At 53.4% G+C, this 16,108-nt stretch overlaps 1 protein-coding gene across 9 annotated transcripts in view; it reads left to right on the top strand.

Moving 5' to 3' along the window:
* The window catches only part of SUN1 (Sad1 and UNC84 domain containing 1), a 55,600-nt gene that overhangs the window by 14,933 nt on the left and 24,559 nt on the right, over positions 1-16,108 (top strand). For 7 of the 9 annotated variants that reach the window (XM_046666269.1, XM_046666267.1, XM_046666265.1 and 4 more), the window contains exons 2-6: positions 3,126-3,222; positions 9,723-9,911; positions 11,368-11,552; positions 12,736-12,762; positions 12,874-13,041. In XM_046666269.1, the coding sequence (XP_046522225.1) occupies positions 3,146-3,222; positions 9,723-9,911; positions 11,368-11,552; positions 12,736-12,762; positions 12,874-13,041 (646 nt within the window). In that variant the 5' untranslated portion in view covers positions 3,126-3,145. Of the gene's footprint in view, positions 1-18; positions 52-1,876; positions 1,931-3,125; positions 3,223-9,722; positions 9,912-11,367; positions 11,553-12,735; positions 12,763-12,873; positions 13,042-16,108 lie in introns of those variants that run through there. The other 2 variants (XM_046666262.1, XM_046666261.1) reach the window with 2 other exon arrangements.

Genomic DNA, 16,108 nt, shown 5'->3' with positions numbered 1-16,108 from the left:
CCTGTACTGGTGGTGAGAGTAGACAAAAGGGAGTTGGAGGCAGTGAAACAGGTATTGAACAAATACTCGGATTAAAAAGATCAAAGTTAATTTTACTTGCAGAAAGTTTGTGTATGTTAGTACAATGCCAATAAGAATGGATTGTGTTTGTTGGGTGTCTGTTCTGCGTGTGCCAGGTCCTTGAGAAGAATTGAAATGTTTTTTAAAATGCAGGAGTTTTGTGGTGGTTGTTGAAATTAGTAGGTACAGTAAAATTGTTATATATGAACAGTGATGTTTATTTCTATGAGTACTTAATCTTTTAAAGAGTATTTGGACTATTTCAAAGAAAATGGTATGAATTAAAGTACTTTTGTCTTAGCTTATAGAAATCAGTCATTTTATTTATTTATTTATTTATTTATTTTGAGGAAGATTAGCCCTGAGCTAACTGCTGCCAATCCTCCTCTTTTTGCTGAGGAAGACTGGCCCTGAGCTAACATCCATGCCCATGTTCGTCTACTTTATATGTGGGACGCCTGCCACAGCATGGCTTGCCAAGCGGTGCCATGTCCGCACCCGGGATCCGAACCAGTGAACCCCGGGCCACTGAAGTGGAACATGTGCACTTAACTGCTGTGCCACCGGGCTGGCCCCTAATTCCTATTTTTTTAATTCAATTTGTTTAAACCTAAAAAAACAAACAGTTCACCCATTTCCACCGCCCCACCCCTGCCTCTGGCAACCAACAATCTGTTCACTGTATGTATGAGTTTGGTTTTGTTTATTTATTTACATTCTACCTATAAGAGAGATCATCTGGTATTTGTCTTTCTCTGTCTGACTTATTTCACTTAGCACAATGCCCTTGAGGTCCACCCATGTTGTTGTGAATGGCAAGATTTCCTTCTTTTTTATGGCTGAATAATATTCCTGTGTGTGTGTGTTTATACCACAGCTTCTTTACCCATTCATCCATTGGTGAACGTTTCCATGTCTTGGCTATTGTAAACAATGCTACAGTGAACATGGAAGTGCATATATCTTTTCAAATCAGTGTTTTCATTTTCTTCAGATAAACCCAGAAGTGGGATAGCTGGATCATATGGTAGTTGTGTTTTTGATTTTTTGAGCACCCTCCATATGGTTTTCCATAGTGGCTGCACCAGTTTGCATTCCCACCGATGGGGTACGAGGGTTCCCTTTTCTCCACACCCTCTCCAACATTTGTTATTTTTTGTCTTGGTTATAATAGCCATCCTAACAGGTGTGAGGGGTGTCTCATTGTGGTTTTGATTTGCATTTCCCTGATGACTAGTAATGTTGAGGGTCTTTTTATGTGCCCATTGGCCATCTGTATATCTTCCTTGGAAAAATGTCTATTCAGATCTCCTGCTCATTTTTTAAACTGATTGTTTGTTTGCTATTGACTTGTATGAGTTCTTTATATATTTTGGATATTATCCCCTTATCAGGTATAGTCATGTGCTGCACAACGACATTTCAGTCAAGAACGGACCGCACAGATGACGGTGGTCCCATAAGATAGTACCACATAGCCCAGGCGTGTAGGGGGCTACCCCATTGAGGTTTGTGTGAATACACTCTGTGATGTTCACACCACCACAGAATCGCCCAACGACACCCTTCTCAAACATACCAGATGATCCCCAACATTAAGCAAGGCGTGACTGTGTGTAATTTGCAGTTATCTTCTCCCATTTGGTAGGTTGCCTTTTCATCTTGTTGATGGTTTCCTTTGTTGCGCAGGAGCTTTTAGTCTGACGTAGTCCCACTTGTTTATTTTTGCTTTTGATCGATTTGCCTTTAGTGTCAGATACAAAAAACCATCACCAAGACGTGTATCAAGGAGCTTCTGCCTGTGTTTTCTTCTAGGAGTTTCATGGTTCCAGGTCTTCTTCTAGGAGGTCCATGGTTCCACGTTCAAGTGGTTAGTCCATTTAGAGTTCATTTTTGTGTGTGGTGTAAGGCAGCTGTCCGGTGTCATTCTTTTGCATGTGGCTGTCCCGTTTTGCCAGCACTATTTGTTGAAGAGACTGTCCTTTCCTCATTGTATGTTCTTGGCTCCTTTGTCGTAACTTAACTGACCATATATGCCTGGGTTGATTTCTGGGCTCTCTGTTCTGCTCCATTGATCTGTGCGTCTGTTTTTTTGCCAGTGCCCTGATATTTTGGTTACTGTAGCTTTGTAGTATCATTTGAAATCAGGGAGTGTGATACCTCCAGCTTTGTTCTTCTTTCTCAAGATTGTCTTGGCTATTTGGGGTCTTTTGTGGTTCCATACAAATTCTAGGATTACACTATTTCAGTAGAAATTCAGTCTTTTGTTTGTCCAGGATGGTCTTTAGTTTTATCTTCCTTAGATTTTTCAACAACAGATTATGGTCACGTTACTACTATGAAGAGTGTTTTTTTTTTTTTTTTGGAAAGAGAGAGAGTGTGTGTGTATGAGAGAGAGAATATTTTTAGCCAGAGGAAAGTTTGAGTCATTACCAAGAAATCTAGATGACAACCTGAAAAACAATATGCTCAACACTTTTTAATTTAAAAATAATGTTTTCTTTTGGGGAAAAATAAAAGTATAAACATTGCCTTAAGCTGCTTTGTTACTCACGCTGCAGTTTCTGATTCTGAGGTGCTTGTGAAAACTCTGGCTGTCTAGGAAGGTGCGTGAGGGCTTCTTGCCTGGAAGGAGAAGTAGTTCTATTTTAGTGAATAACAGGGTAAACTTATTTCAGAAGAATGAGAACATTTTGACACCTTCAGGAAGTTAAAAATACTTTTCAAAAAGGGTTCTGAGTTGCTTTCGGTATTCTTTTGAAAGTGCCCTAATTTTCATAATTGTGAGTCGGTTGGTCTAGAACTTGCCCTGTCGCCTTTATGGATCTATCGCTATAGGGACCAAACATAACAGAAGTGTTCCTGGACTGGTAACTATGAGAAAACGTGTCTCCTTTGTTTAAAAAAAGCCAAACAAGAGAGTGCGAGTCCTAGCTTAGGTTAAAGTTTCGACCGTGGCGTTTCAGCCGGCCAGAGCGTGGAGCATGTGCCGGCTGCGACGGGCAGGACTGCTGTGTGTTTCTAACCGTTTAACCTCTGCCTTGCTTTCTCCCCACCCTCTGCAGTATGATTTGAGATCGTGAACATGGACTTTTCTCGGCTCCACATGTACACGCCTCCTCAGTGTGTGCCTGAGAACACTGGCTACACGTATGCACTCAGGTGAGCGCGCGCCCTCTTCCCTGCGGGAACGCGGCTGAGTTGGCGGGAGCTTTGGGGTCCTCGCAGCCGAACGTTCTGTTTGGGGAGTGAAGATGTCTGTGAACTTCACGGTAGCCTGCAGCTTTGTGAACCTGCTGAGCTGACATGGAAACGGCACGACGGTTCCGGTGACTCAGTGGTTAGTCACTGTGGGCGAATTGCCGTTTCTGACTCCACCCAGAGGCTGTGGTCTCAGGAGTAAATCTGTGGTCACGGTTAGCGTTTGTGATTTCTCCTGAAGGCCGGCTGCTTGAACGTTAACAGACATATCCTGGAAAATGATTTGCCTTTGAGAGGAGGCCTCGTAAACAATTTGGAGGAAGCCCAAGGTTCAGGAGCGAGGCTTTGTCAGATCTAAGTTTTCTTTTTCTCCGTCTTCTGATGTGATACTAAATCTTGAAGTTCAAGTCTTCACGGTGGCTGCTTGCCCCTTGCATCTCTAGTTCCCTCTCAGATAGACAGGGTGGTTGAAATGCAGCTGGGGACTGTGAGAGGGTGGTGAGCGCCCGAGGAGAATGCTGGCCAGGTCCATCAGGTTTGATGGGCAGCTGGGCACCTTTGCACCCTGGCACACAAGGCAAGTGTGCGTGTGGTTGTTTTCAGTGGCTTGTCTTCTAAAGGGTGAAAACGCCATTGGAACTTTAAGAAAATTGGAAGGTATTTGAAGAAAAGTACTTTTTAACAGCATTAGTCAAATGTCACATTTAATGATTGAGTTTATGCACGATTCTAGATCACGTCGCACTTTCTGTAGTAACAGGCTGTTTTGTTAAAAGTCCTGTAGTGTTTAGAACAGGTGAGTGGGCCAACTCAAGTAAAGGTATTCCTATTCTGTGTTGTGGAGCATACAAATAATTGTTCTTGGTAATTTATTGTTAGCTTTTATAGCTATTTTCAACACGGATTTATGAAATGTGTGTGTCTGGTCTCAGCATCGGGGAAGCGACACGGTTGTCCCCGGGGGTCCCAGCCCCCTTCAGGTGGACGTGGTCGGGGTGAGAGACGAGGCAGGACGGGCAGGCAGCTGTGGTCCCATGAGCCCGAGGGCAGTGGGAGGCCAGGGGGCGGTTCCGGCAGGGAGCCTGTGGCCAGGTTGGTGCTCAGGAGGAGCTGCAGCGCGTGGGGTGTCAGAGGCGGGCGCAGACCGGTGGGCTGCAGGCGTAGGGAGGGAATGGGAGGAGCTGGGGATGAAGGAGGAGGCGAGGGCGAGGCCGAGGCCGAGGGCGAGGGCGAGGGCAGCCGGGGGCGGGGTTCACAGGAGAACTCGTGGAGCTTCACGGTCTGGTCATCCGCGTGGCCAGGTCCGGTCGGCAGAGTGCGGGGCCGCGGGGCTGGAGGAGGGGCTTCGAGCTGACAGCTCTGAGGCCCAGCGGGCCAGCAGTGGGAGCGACAGACCCTCTCGCTGAGGGTTCCCCGCCGCATGGCCCAGGCTGGAGGGTCTCTCCCTGTGCCCTTCCGTCCCCACCTCTCCTTCGAAACGTTCGTCCTCCAGCTCCGGTGGACGCTGGTCGTCCCGGAGGCTGGGCCTCCCTGGCCCACTTTCCCCACAGCCCTCGGCCACCGGGCCTGGCGCTGGAGGAGTGGTCCTCGCTTGGTGGTCCCTCCAGGCCTGTCCCCTCTTCCTGCTAAGCCCGCTTCGCCTCCTGTGTGTGGCGACCGCTTGCCGGCCTGCCTTCCTCCGAGCCGCTCGAGTGAGCGCGCGGGGCCTCAGCGCCCTGGTCGCCCCGCCCGCCCGCCCGCAGTCAGAGCGCCTTTCTGTGGAGCGCCGGGAGCCCCTGGCAGTCGGCAGCGCTTGTCTCCGTCTCCCTCCCCAACACATTGTTGTGAAGCAAATGTCTGAAAGATAATGGATTTCAAAAACAACCAGCATCACAGCGAAAAGCCCTCAGTACTTTAAAATAACCACTTCATACGTAAGATGTTTAGGCAGTGCTCCAGCTTCCCAGAGCCTCGTTTTTCCCGTCAGCCTGAGCAGGACTCTTGTTCTCCTCGGCGGCTGGTCTCTGGAGTCTCCCGGTGTGTGCTGGAACTCGGGGTCGGGCGGCCCGGGCGGGCGCCGCCTGTCTGTGGCGGGGCGCCCTGCTGGGGGCGGCATGAGCCCCGCTCCCCGGCTCCTGTGGTGTTGGGGGTGGTGGCGTTGGGAAGTCCCGAAGCTCCATGTGGTGGAGGAGCAGCCCCTGGGCACGGTGTCAGGGGGACTGGCCCGAAGCCTTCAGGGGCCCCGACCCACAGCCCGGGTGGTGCGGGCGCCCAAGGCAGGTGTCTGACCCTCTCAGCCCCTGGTAGGAGGCTGGCTTAGCTGTGAGGCGGGAAAGGTGGGGAGCGGCTGTTGCTCCGGATCCACAGTGTCTGCACAGGAGCAGAAGAAGAGAGGGCTTCGGGAAGGAGGGACCGGCCAAGCACGGCGAGCGCCGGGACACGGCCAGCGAGTTCAGCCCGTGGGAGGCACTGGCCGGAGCGGGCGGGTGCATCGGCGGGCGGGGTGGAGGGGAGTGGGCCAAGGGAGCCGGGCGGCTCTGCGGCTAGTCCGGCTTGTGTGGGTTGATAGTTAACTGGGGAGACACGAGAGTGCGTCTGGACGCGGATGGTGAGGAGCCGTCGAGAGTCGAGGATGTGAGAGAGCGGAGAGGTGACTGGCGAGTCCAGCTTCTGGAAAGTGGGGCGGGCTCCAGGGTTGGGAAGGAAGGGGAAAGCGCGAATGGGGTGTGTCGTGGGGTCCGTCCATCCGTCCTGGAGGCTGAGGCAGCTGTGCTGGCATCTGCTCCTCTGGAGAGAGAGAAGCGCAGGGTCTTCTAGACCAGAGAGCTGGAGGCGGAGGAGGGCACGGAGGAGCTGGAAGTGAGGAGGGGAGGGAGTTCGAAAGGGCCGTGAGCACTGGGGATGGACCACCACACAGGTCACCAGGCGGTGGGAGGAGCCGGTGGGGCTGGGGACGGCCGTACCCTGACCTCCTGCCCGTGCACTGACACGATTCTCTGCAGGGCTTGCAGCGTCTAGAGAGCGGTTGGGTTCATGGTTGGGTTCATCTGAGGGAGTGCTGCCAGGCTACTGGGACAGACGCCATCGGGGCAGGGGACTCGCCCCTGGGGGCGGGGCCGGGTGAGTCAGGGTCAGAATCCCCATGAGGCTGAAGAGCCAACGTGCCAGGAGATCCCAAGTGCGAGGGGGGTGGGGGAGGTGGGGGGGGGAGGGTGAGAGTGGGCGGTTGAGTCAGGGCTGCAACGCAGATGGGCTGGGCAGCCAGGTGGGTGATGTCTCGACATGGGCCTTGGGTCACTTCTTAGCATGGTCGCCGTCTGTGACCTGCTTAGCTCACATCGCTTCTCCCGTAACTGAGCTGCTCCCTGGCAACGGGAGGGTCAGCGAGGTACCGGTACCGGCAGGAGGCTGCCACCGGCGGGAGGGGCACGGCCACGCCGGGTGGAGCCGAGGCCTGCTCTCCGCATGTGTCTGCTTTCAGCTGTGGCAGATTTCTTTCAATCTTTTAATTAAAGGTGCTCCAAATAACAGAGGTTTTAAAAAGAGCAACGCATAATGAAAACAATTCGTAGTTGATGAGAGAACTAAACTAAAATCTCATACTCTTGAGGATTAGGTCTGTACTTTATCTTTGGTGTCTTTGTCTATGTTACCTTTTTTTTAATGATTGTCATCTGACCTAACATCTGTTGTCAATCTTTTTTTTTTTCCTTCTTCTTCTACCCCAAAGTCCCCTAGTACACAGTTGTATATTCTAGTTGTGGGTGCCTCTGGTTGTGGCATGTGGGATGCTGCCTCAGCATGGCCTGACAAGCGGGGCCATGTCCGCGCCCAGGATCCAAACAGGCAAAAGGATCCTGGGCCTCCCAAGCGGAGCGTGCGAACTTAACTGCTGCGCCATGGGGCCGGCCCTTGTATTATTATGATGATCTTTATATCCTAGTTATGTTATTTAATTCTCTCCAGTTCTGGATTGGACACCTCAGTCTAAAATTCTCTGTGGTGGGCTTTCCTCTGAAGCCCCCAGGCCTCATAGGGGAATTGGCAACGTACTTCCACCACCGCCCTTGATGAAGTCGAGCTGCCTGGGCTGGGTGCTCGGGGTCTCCTGTCTCCAGCAGACACGCGAGTCTTCCTGCTGGGGCTCGGGCATCGTCCACAGCCCCTGTTACAGATGGTGGGAGTGCGGGCGCTTGTGATGTGCTGGACTTTTAGAGGAGAAGAGGCCTTTGAGGTCACGGATGCACCAGGTCAGCTGAGCCCCGTTGTGTTGGAAGGAGGCCTGGACGTTGGTCTGGGCAGAGCTCCGAACAGCCGGTCCCTCCCTCCTCCGTCCGCTCCTCGTCCCCTCTGACCACGGCTCCGTTTCTGCCGTGTTTGGAGTTCAGCCCTGCCCAGCTCTGAGTACACGTGCCTCGGGCCCCACCTTCCAGCTCCAGAGGAACCACTGTGACCAGATGGAAGAGAACCTTCCAGATCTTGTCTAGGCTTACACGTTTCTGCATGTGTGTAGGAACATGTGGTTTTATCGTCTGTTTTAACACAAGTAGGATGATGCTAGAGCGCTTTCTTTTCTCATTTCACAGTGTGCCCTGGAGGCCTTTCTGTGATGGTGTGTGTAGAGCTTTGCGTCCTCCTGGCCTCACAGTGTCACGCCCTGTGGTGTGTCCCCGCTTACTTCACCGTCCCCTCGTCTCGGGCATGGTGCTGCTGCAGACACTCTCAGGTCGACTTCCTCCCAGGCCCTCTCAATCACACTGACGGCATTTGGCCCCCTACCTCCCGGTGGCGGAGGCGTTCCAAGGGTTCTGTGTTTGAAAGCCAGGCCCCATTTAGACAGCGGCAGTGTTAGAGTGGCCCCGAGGTGTGGCCCCAGGGCACCACTGTCAGCTTGCTTGCTCCTGCGTTTGTGTGTTCGTCTAGACTGACTGCTCCGGGAGTCACACCTGGTTTGGGGCTTGGACAGAGGCTGGCTTGGACCTCACTGTTCTCTCTTGACGTCCCAGTTGTTGGTGAATGGCTGTGCTGTAAACCCAGTTCTCAGAAGAGGAGGGGTGGGGGGGATGTTGGTCCGTACTGACACGACACACTCTGATTTGGAATAACATAATCTCCTTAAACTAACATTGTCATTGTGTAAAATAGTTTGGAAGAAAGCTAGCCCTGCTTTAGATCACACTAAACTGCTCAGCTTGGTGTCCTTGCCAGGTGCTGGCTTGGGTCAGCGCAGCCTCTGGGCGAAGCTGAAAAGACCTGTCTCTTAGGTGGCGTGTGGCGGGAGGTGCCCGTGACGACTGGAATCAATTTGTGGTCACCTCCTGGGGTCTGACAGGACGCTTTAGTTTCGGATCTAGTAGGTTAATGATGAATTTGATTCTGAAAATATTTCTCGAATGTAAAATACAATCAGAGATGTTCTTAAGCTCGTTGACTTTACTCAGACATGGCTGGTGACTCTGGCCTCCACATTCCCCCAGCCTGCTCCTGCCTCATGGCCGTGCCTGCGGGAAGGGCCGTGGGAGAGGCTGGCGGCTGCCGTCTGCACGTCCCCATGGGGCTTCCTCGGGGCCTCACAGGCCGCTCCCTGGCAGGGCACGGCGGCCGTGCGTGGCCAGGCTCCAGGTCTCCTGTGCAGCCTCCTCAGCCACTCCCACCCCGCCCCTGTGGCCTGGTCACAGTGTGGGCTCCGGGCCGCTTTGTCCCCGCTGTCTCCTCTCTGTGGCACCCGGATGCGCGCCCCTCCCTCGCTCCCTCCGGGTGCCCTTGCCCGCTGGGCTGTGGTCCCTCCCTCCCTGTTGACGTGGGTCCTCACAGTGGGAGACGTGTGATCTCTGTCCTGAGTGCAAGGGTGTGTTAGGTGTGCTCGGCCACCAGCCTTCGGGCAGCTCAGGTGTGAGCCCTCCCAGGGGAGGCACAGAGAAGGTGCTGTGTTCCTGTGTCTTGATTTGGAAACACTTGGCAAGGACACACTAGGAAGCATCTCTCAGTTGAGACCGTGACGTGGAGGGGAATTGAAGTGGCTCTTCTTTGTCACCATGTGTCTCCAGCCTCCTGTGAGCTAGAGGCGAAGTAGTGACAAAGCTCTAGTCGCTCGCTGTTTCCTCTTTTCCTGTTGCTGACTCGTTCCTTGGTCCGCTGGCTAAATGTCAGGTGGCGGTCGCATCTCACCGGCTGCTCTGTCGGACGTGCTGGCTGCCAGGAGGGGTCTCTCCTTTTTGTTGGTGTTGATGTGATTCCCGTGGGTGGGGTCTCATGGGCAGCGTGTCCTAGGACAGCTGGGTGACCTGGGGCTGCTGCACAGTGCTGAGGCCGAGTGTCTGCCGCCTGATGGTGCAGCCTGCTTTGCCGTGCAGAGCACCATCGCACAGTATGGGTGCTGTCACAGATTCCCGGTGGACCACGTGCTCTGTTTGTCTGTCTGCTGTCTTTCAGAGGTGGTGCCGTGAGTGCTGTCCAGCTCTGACCAGTGTTTTTCCTTCCAGTTCAAGCTATTCTTCTGATGCTCTGGATTTCGAGACCGAGCACAAATTGGATCCCGTGTTTGATTCTCCAAGGATGTCCCGCCGTAGTCTGCGCCTGGTCACCACAGCATGTGCCACCGAGGAAGGCCAGGCTGGGGACGCCCCCTCCTGCCCCAGCAGCGCTGCCTCCCTGAGGGACAGAGCGGCCAGGTGAGCCAGCCTCCTCACTTCGCACCACATCCTCACCCTGGGTAGGACCTCGCGTGCACACACTGTGCTGAGGGAAGGCCATGTGCACACTCCCAAACCCACACACGCTGCCCTCCTGCTCCGAAGAAGGGCAGACACTGGTGCTGGGACATGCGGGTTGTCTGGTGCTGGTGTTCCGCAAGTTGAGGTTTCCAGCTGTCTGCTCGGCTCCAACTCTGGAGGGGATGCAGCACCCTGTGACGTGGACACAGCTCCGAGACAGCGCCAGCACTCAAAGGTCACCTCCGAGCAGGAGCTAACTTGCGCTGTCCACCGAATGGGGTTCCAGGGGGAGGACTCTGACCAGGTCGCCACGTGGCGTCGTGGCTGGTCCCTGTATGGTTAACGCTTTATGTCTGTGAAAGTCTACGTGGACCAACAGACACACCATGAAGTTTAGACGTTTGCCTGTGTTCCTGCTGCTCATCTTCCCTCTTCTGAACTCTCCATGTGTGCATCATCTGTTTGTACCCAAGAAGGAGAAGCGTGCGAGGTCTTCGTGCCATTTAGAGATAAAGAATGAAAGTCGTGGCTTCACTCTGTTGCTCACGGAAGAATGATGTTTCCAGTCAGAGTGGCCATCGTCTCGGGAATGGGAGGGGTCTGTTCGGAGAGGTGGAGGAAGGCAGCATTAGAGCAGAGCCCGGCGCTGGGTCTGTTGAGGGCCCGGCCACGGTCTCCAGGCGCATCGCAGTCGCCTGCTGAGTGCGTGCAGTGAAGGAGATTCTGGGACCTTACTGTGGCCGTCCGGTCGAGTAGGTTCTTGGAGGTGCAGCTGTGAGCGCCAGTGGGTTGCGGCGTGTGGCTCCACGCTGTGGCAGGGCTGGCTTTCTGTCACCTGGCCCCGTTGTGCGCCATGCTCACGTGGTACTGCCTCTCGCCCCTGCTCGTCCCTCGAAGGCGATGGCCTTGCTCTGCCTGCCCGAGTCCTCCCTGCCCGTTTGTCGCTGGCGGTCCGTGTGAGCGCAGGAGTCACCTTAGAGCACGGCTTTTCCTTGCTGCACTTGGTTCAGTTCTGTCTTCATTAGTGGCTGTGAAATGGTGCAGGATGCGGATGTGTGTACAGCAACTTGTTTTTAAAAGGGAAGAGGTTAACTTTAAAAATGATAAAATTTTTTATTTTGGGGTCATTTTTATTCTTAGGTTTTTTTTAAGTTTTAACCACTTTTGGGTCGTGGGACCCAAAATCTGAAAGCTATTGTGTGTATACAGTTTTAGAAGGAGTTCTTGTTCCCCATCTTAAGAATTCCTTTTTTAGATTGACAGATGTTTCATTACACCAGAAAAGACATAAGAAAATGTTGCCTTAAAAATAGGATATTTATTCGCAAACCACAGTTCTGTGTTGGTGAATTGTAATCAGTTTGTATTTACTAGAAAAAGTCTATAAACTTGTTCCTTATTCCTTTCTTTTCAGAACAGCAAAACAGCGCAGAAGTGCAAGCAAGCTGGCGTTTAGTGTGAACCACGCCTCGGGGAAGGCTGTGTCCTTGGCCGTCGGCCGGAGAGGCTCTGGTGGTCTGCAGGGCGCGGCCTGTCTGCAGCCTCCTGTGCTGGACGAGTCTCTGATCCGTGAGCAGACCAAAGTGGACCACTTCTGGGGTGAGTTTTCTACAGTTTGGTTGTTTCTCTGACTGTTCTGGGAAGGGGCGAGATCATGGCCAGGTTGTCCCCTTGCCACTTGTGTGTGGAGGGAGCCCCAGTGCTGCGGAGGCCGTCCTCTTGGCTCACAAACGGGACACACGGGGGCAGCTGCTCCGAATGCTCCCTGTCCAGCTGTGCCCCAGGGCAGAGCCACCTGTTGTGGTCAGTGGTCCTCTGAGAACTCTGTTTCTCTAAGTACGTTACTTCTTGTTGTTGAGGAAGGTTTGCCCTGAGCTGACAGCTGTGCCGCTCTTCCTCTATTTTGTATGTGAGCCAGCACAACATGGAAGCCGATGAGTGGTGTAGGGCCACGCCCGGGAACTGAATCCGGGCTGCTGAGGTGGAACATGCGGAACTTAACCATTAGGCCACCGGGCTGGCCCCTCTAAATACGTTACTTCTGTAAGATGGTTAAGCAAAGACATTGCAAGAATTCCCCAGTGGGATTTCAGATTGCAGACAGCTCTAGGCAGCAAGGCGGACATGGCGTCTTTGAGTCCTTGGAAGGCACCCAGTTCAGGAGTGCGGACAGCAGGAGACGACGAGGCTTGTGAGCTGCTTCGAGTTCAGGCAGCAGCAGCACGGCCCCGTCCTTGCCCCTGAAGACATGCTGGCCGCAGGAGCACTAGCTTTGATAGGACGCAGCTGCTTGCTTGTGTTCACTTGGTGGACACTGAGGTGGCTCTTTGAGAAGATGGTAAGATCCAGATTAGTTCCAGAGATTTGTCTGCTGATTTCGGGAAGCTTGGGAGGGGGTGTTGCTGTTCTGTCCAGCCAGCAAGGGGAGCTCCCAGCAACAGAGGCACGGGCGCTGGCGGGGAGGTGCCTGCCTGCCGAGGGGAGCGCCGGAGGAGGCTCCTCCCGCATCGCGGTGCCCTCTGCCTCGCTGCGTGGCGGGCTGCACGTGCACACGTAGGTACACGTCGCACCTTCTCCAAAGATGTGCTTTCACCTTGAATCAGAGGACCGTGTCTGTGCACATCTGCAGAAATTTCCCTTAATTCTAGGCGTTTTAGGGAATAAACCGTGCCTAATGCTGTAATGCTGACTCACTAACCGTTGTAAGCTTTACTTTTTTTGTGGGTTTTGTTCTGTTTTAATAGTTTGAACTCAACGGCAAAAACGTGTGTGTGTTTTTTAGGTCTTGACGATGATGGAGATCTTAAAGGTAACTAGTGGAGTCCCTTTTCTTCCCTGCACTGTTCAAGATGGGAGTTTCCGTCAGGTGTGTGATGCAGGTTGTGACAAATCGCCTCCATCTCCTCTGTGAACACTCCAGGTGGAAGTGAAGCCGCCGTCCAGGGCAACGGCGACCTGGCCGCCAGGAGCAACGGCTTCACCTGCCGGGACTGCAGCCTGCTCTCCGGGCGCGAGGACGCGCTCACCACGCTCCCTGCGGCCCACGGGACCTCCTCAAGAGTGTACTCGAGAGACAGGACCCAGAAACGTAAGGCTTGTGCTTTTGAAAGTGAGAGAGAGATCTCGTGTCCACGTGTTTCCGGTTCTTCCTACAAACCTGGTTTGATGGGCCTCGGAGTCTGCACTGTTTCTGTCGTAGACTTGGACTCAGAATTACTCTTTAAAAGTTTAAGAGATTCACCAACAGTCAATTTCGCTCCTCCTCATCCTCTTTCAGCTTACGTCTTGTCTTTTTTTGGAAGATTGGCGCTGAGCTAACATCTGTTGCCAATCTTCTTCTTCTTCTTCTTCTCCTCCCCAAAGCCCCCAGTACACAGTTGTGTATCCTAGTGGTGAGGCCTCTGGTTGTGCTCAGCTTGCATTTTATGTGGTTAGTATTTTTGTACCTTGGGGTGTCTGAAATCCTGTCAGTTTGAACTCTGGGTGAGCAGGAGGAAGTGCCTGTGTGGGTGAAAGCCTTGTGGAGCCCGGGCACCTCCGTGTCGGCAGAGCAGCCCTGGGGCTCGGGTGCTGAGGAAGTGCCCAGGATGGGCCCTTGCTCCTGCTGCAGAGGGCGTTGGTGGGAGGGAGTGTGCAGCTTCCGGCGGGCGCCGTGTGCCGGCTCTGTTTGGGACGGCAGCAGTCACTGCCAAGGGTGCCACGGTGCGGCCACGGCCCCGCCAGCTGGCAGAGCAGTGCTTGCTTGAACATGGGTCCTGGGGTTGCTCCGGAGGCGTCACCTGTGAGAACGGCAGGCTGCCGCCCTCCCCAGGCAGGCCTGCAGGGCGCCCTCTGGGCCGGGCTTGGGCTCTGGTCTTTGCTGGGGTGGCTGAGCCTCCCTGCTGGGCCAGGAGAGCACGGCCTGCAGGTTCTGTCGTGTGCCGAGGCCCCACTGGCTCCGGGACGCTACCCCTGCCCTGTGGTTGCTGCTCCCCTGCCAGATGGAGGCGTGAGGAGTCTTTGCCTTGAGACTGTGTTGCCTCGTGTCCAAGCCGTTGGCTCCTCATCTGTGCGCGCCACGTGCTGGTCAGCCTTGCAGAGCTGGGGACATTCTTGGTCTGGTGGGTGGGGTAGGACGTGAATGCACCGCGGGGCAGCATGCGTGTCCACTCAGCTCATTGTTTCAAACAGCCGTGTTGGCACGAGGGAGGATGGTGCGAGGACTGAGTTGTCTCGTTGTAGTATCTTACCCTCGGCTGCCACGTGTGGTTTTGTCCGCTGTGGTGTTCCTGGCACCATTAGCGTTAACGCCGCAGAGTGGAAGGTGGAGAAGGGAAGAGTAGGTGGCAAAACCTGTTTGAGGATTTCCTCTGTCACTTTCTGGATTGCGTCGTGTGAGGACCTCGTGGAGACCGCGTCGCAGAGCATGCACTGTGCTCCAGCGCTCTGCACGGCAACCTCTCTGACCTCGCAGCAGCTGTGGCACCGCTGCTGTCCCCACTGTGCAGGCCAGCCAGTGGAGGTTGAGCGAGCTTAAGAAACGCGCTGGTGAGTAGGAGCGGCTTGGACCTGGGCCAGGGATCTTGCCTGCAGGGTGCTCTCCCCGAGATGCCGCGCGGCTTCCTGATGCCACTGTTCAGGGGCCCGGAGCCCAGGCTCCGTGCCGGCCCCAACTCGTGCTGTGCACGGAGATGTCGGGAATGGGGTTTGAAGCATACCGTTGCTCGGTTGAGTGCAGCATCGTCCTTAGGGGGAAGCGCGTTCCGCAGACGGTAGCCAGGCTGCTTGCAGATCGCTGAGTGTCTGGGCATCTGCTGCTCTCCCGCGGTCCTTGCTGTAGCGCAGGAAGCTGCCAGCTTTGCTCCACAGCGCGTGGCGGTCGGCCTGTTCAGATGGAGGGGTGCCCGGTGTGGTTGTGCTGTAGCTTCTGGAATTCATGGAACTTTCCTGCTTAGATTGATCTTGACTGTTTTTGAGGAGAAAACGAGTTATATTTTTATTTGCTTTTGGCTTCTGTTCTTGCCCTTTAGTCTATAACAGTGGTTTGTAGGGTCAACACTAATTTATTACTCTTAAAAAATATTTGTAATTATTTGACTAAAACGTATATCGAAGGACATTTGAGCATCACAGAGATGGGCAAGGAAGCGCATGGCCAGCACCATAACTTCCCACCAGAGGTCCCACACATGCCACACGCGCGAGGGGTCCAGCCTTGCAGGGTCTCCCTGGTACAGAGTTGACATCATACTGCACAAATTGCTGTATGTAACCAGATTCCCGTGAAATACATAAAACTTTCCTCAAGCTAGCATTAACACCCCACGTTTTCTTTCTTTATTTCTGTCTTTACTTATATTCTCAGCGTCAGATCTTTAAATAGAACAGATAAAACTGTCCCCTTGCGTCATCCCCTGTCCCCATGTGGCTTGCCTTCTAGAGGGGACATGGCTGGAAGAGTTGAGTGTGAATTTTTCTTATTTTATAAATGCGGTAAAATACGTGTAACAGTAAAGTCAGTCATTCACTGTTTTGAGTGTACGTTCAGTGGCATTTGGTGACTGCAGTGTTGTGAGCCGTTGCCTGGATTGCTTGTGCACCTGTGGAAATAGGTGGTCTGTTTTGTCTTTCCTTAAATGCTATCGGAATATATATGTACGGTTTTGCATCTTTTTCTATTTTATATGTTGAGATTAATATCTTTAGTTTTTTTGATGACGAAGAGTGTCCCTGAACTCACATCTGTTGCTAATCTTCCTCTGTTTTCTTGCTTGGGGAACTTTCTTGCTGAGCTAACATCCATGCCAGTCTTCCTCTATTTTGTGTGTGGGATGCCGCCACAGCGTGGCTTGATGAGCAGTATGTAGGTCTGCACCCAGGATCCAAACCCTCGAACTCTGGGCTGCCAAAGTGGAGCGCACAAACTTAACCACTGCGCCACCAGGCCACTCCTACTTCATTCCTTTTGATGCCTGTCTAATACTGCGTTTATGGTTGTGTCAAAATTTATTTCGCCAGTGTCTGGATGGACGTTCAAGCTTTTCTGTGTGTGACTTTTAAGAACAGCATTTCTTTTGCTGTGTCTCCTGGTCCGTGTGTGTCCATGCACAAGCCACGCTCTGGGTGCACAGAGCAGGGTGCAGCAGGTGTGTCAGAGGTGGGCTCCCCCGCAGAGC

This window comes from Equus quagga, chromosome 7, assembly GCF_021613505.1.
Source record: "Equus quagga isolate Etosha38 chromosome 7, UCLA_HA_Equagga_1.0, whole genome shotgun sequence".
NCBI lineage: Eukaryota > Metazoa > Chordata > Mammalia > Perissodactyla > Equidae > Equus > Equus quagga.
Note: the sequence above shows the minus strand (reverse complement) of the source record. Positions and strands in the feature narration are given on the sequence as shown.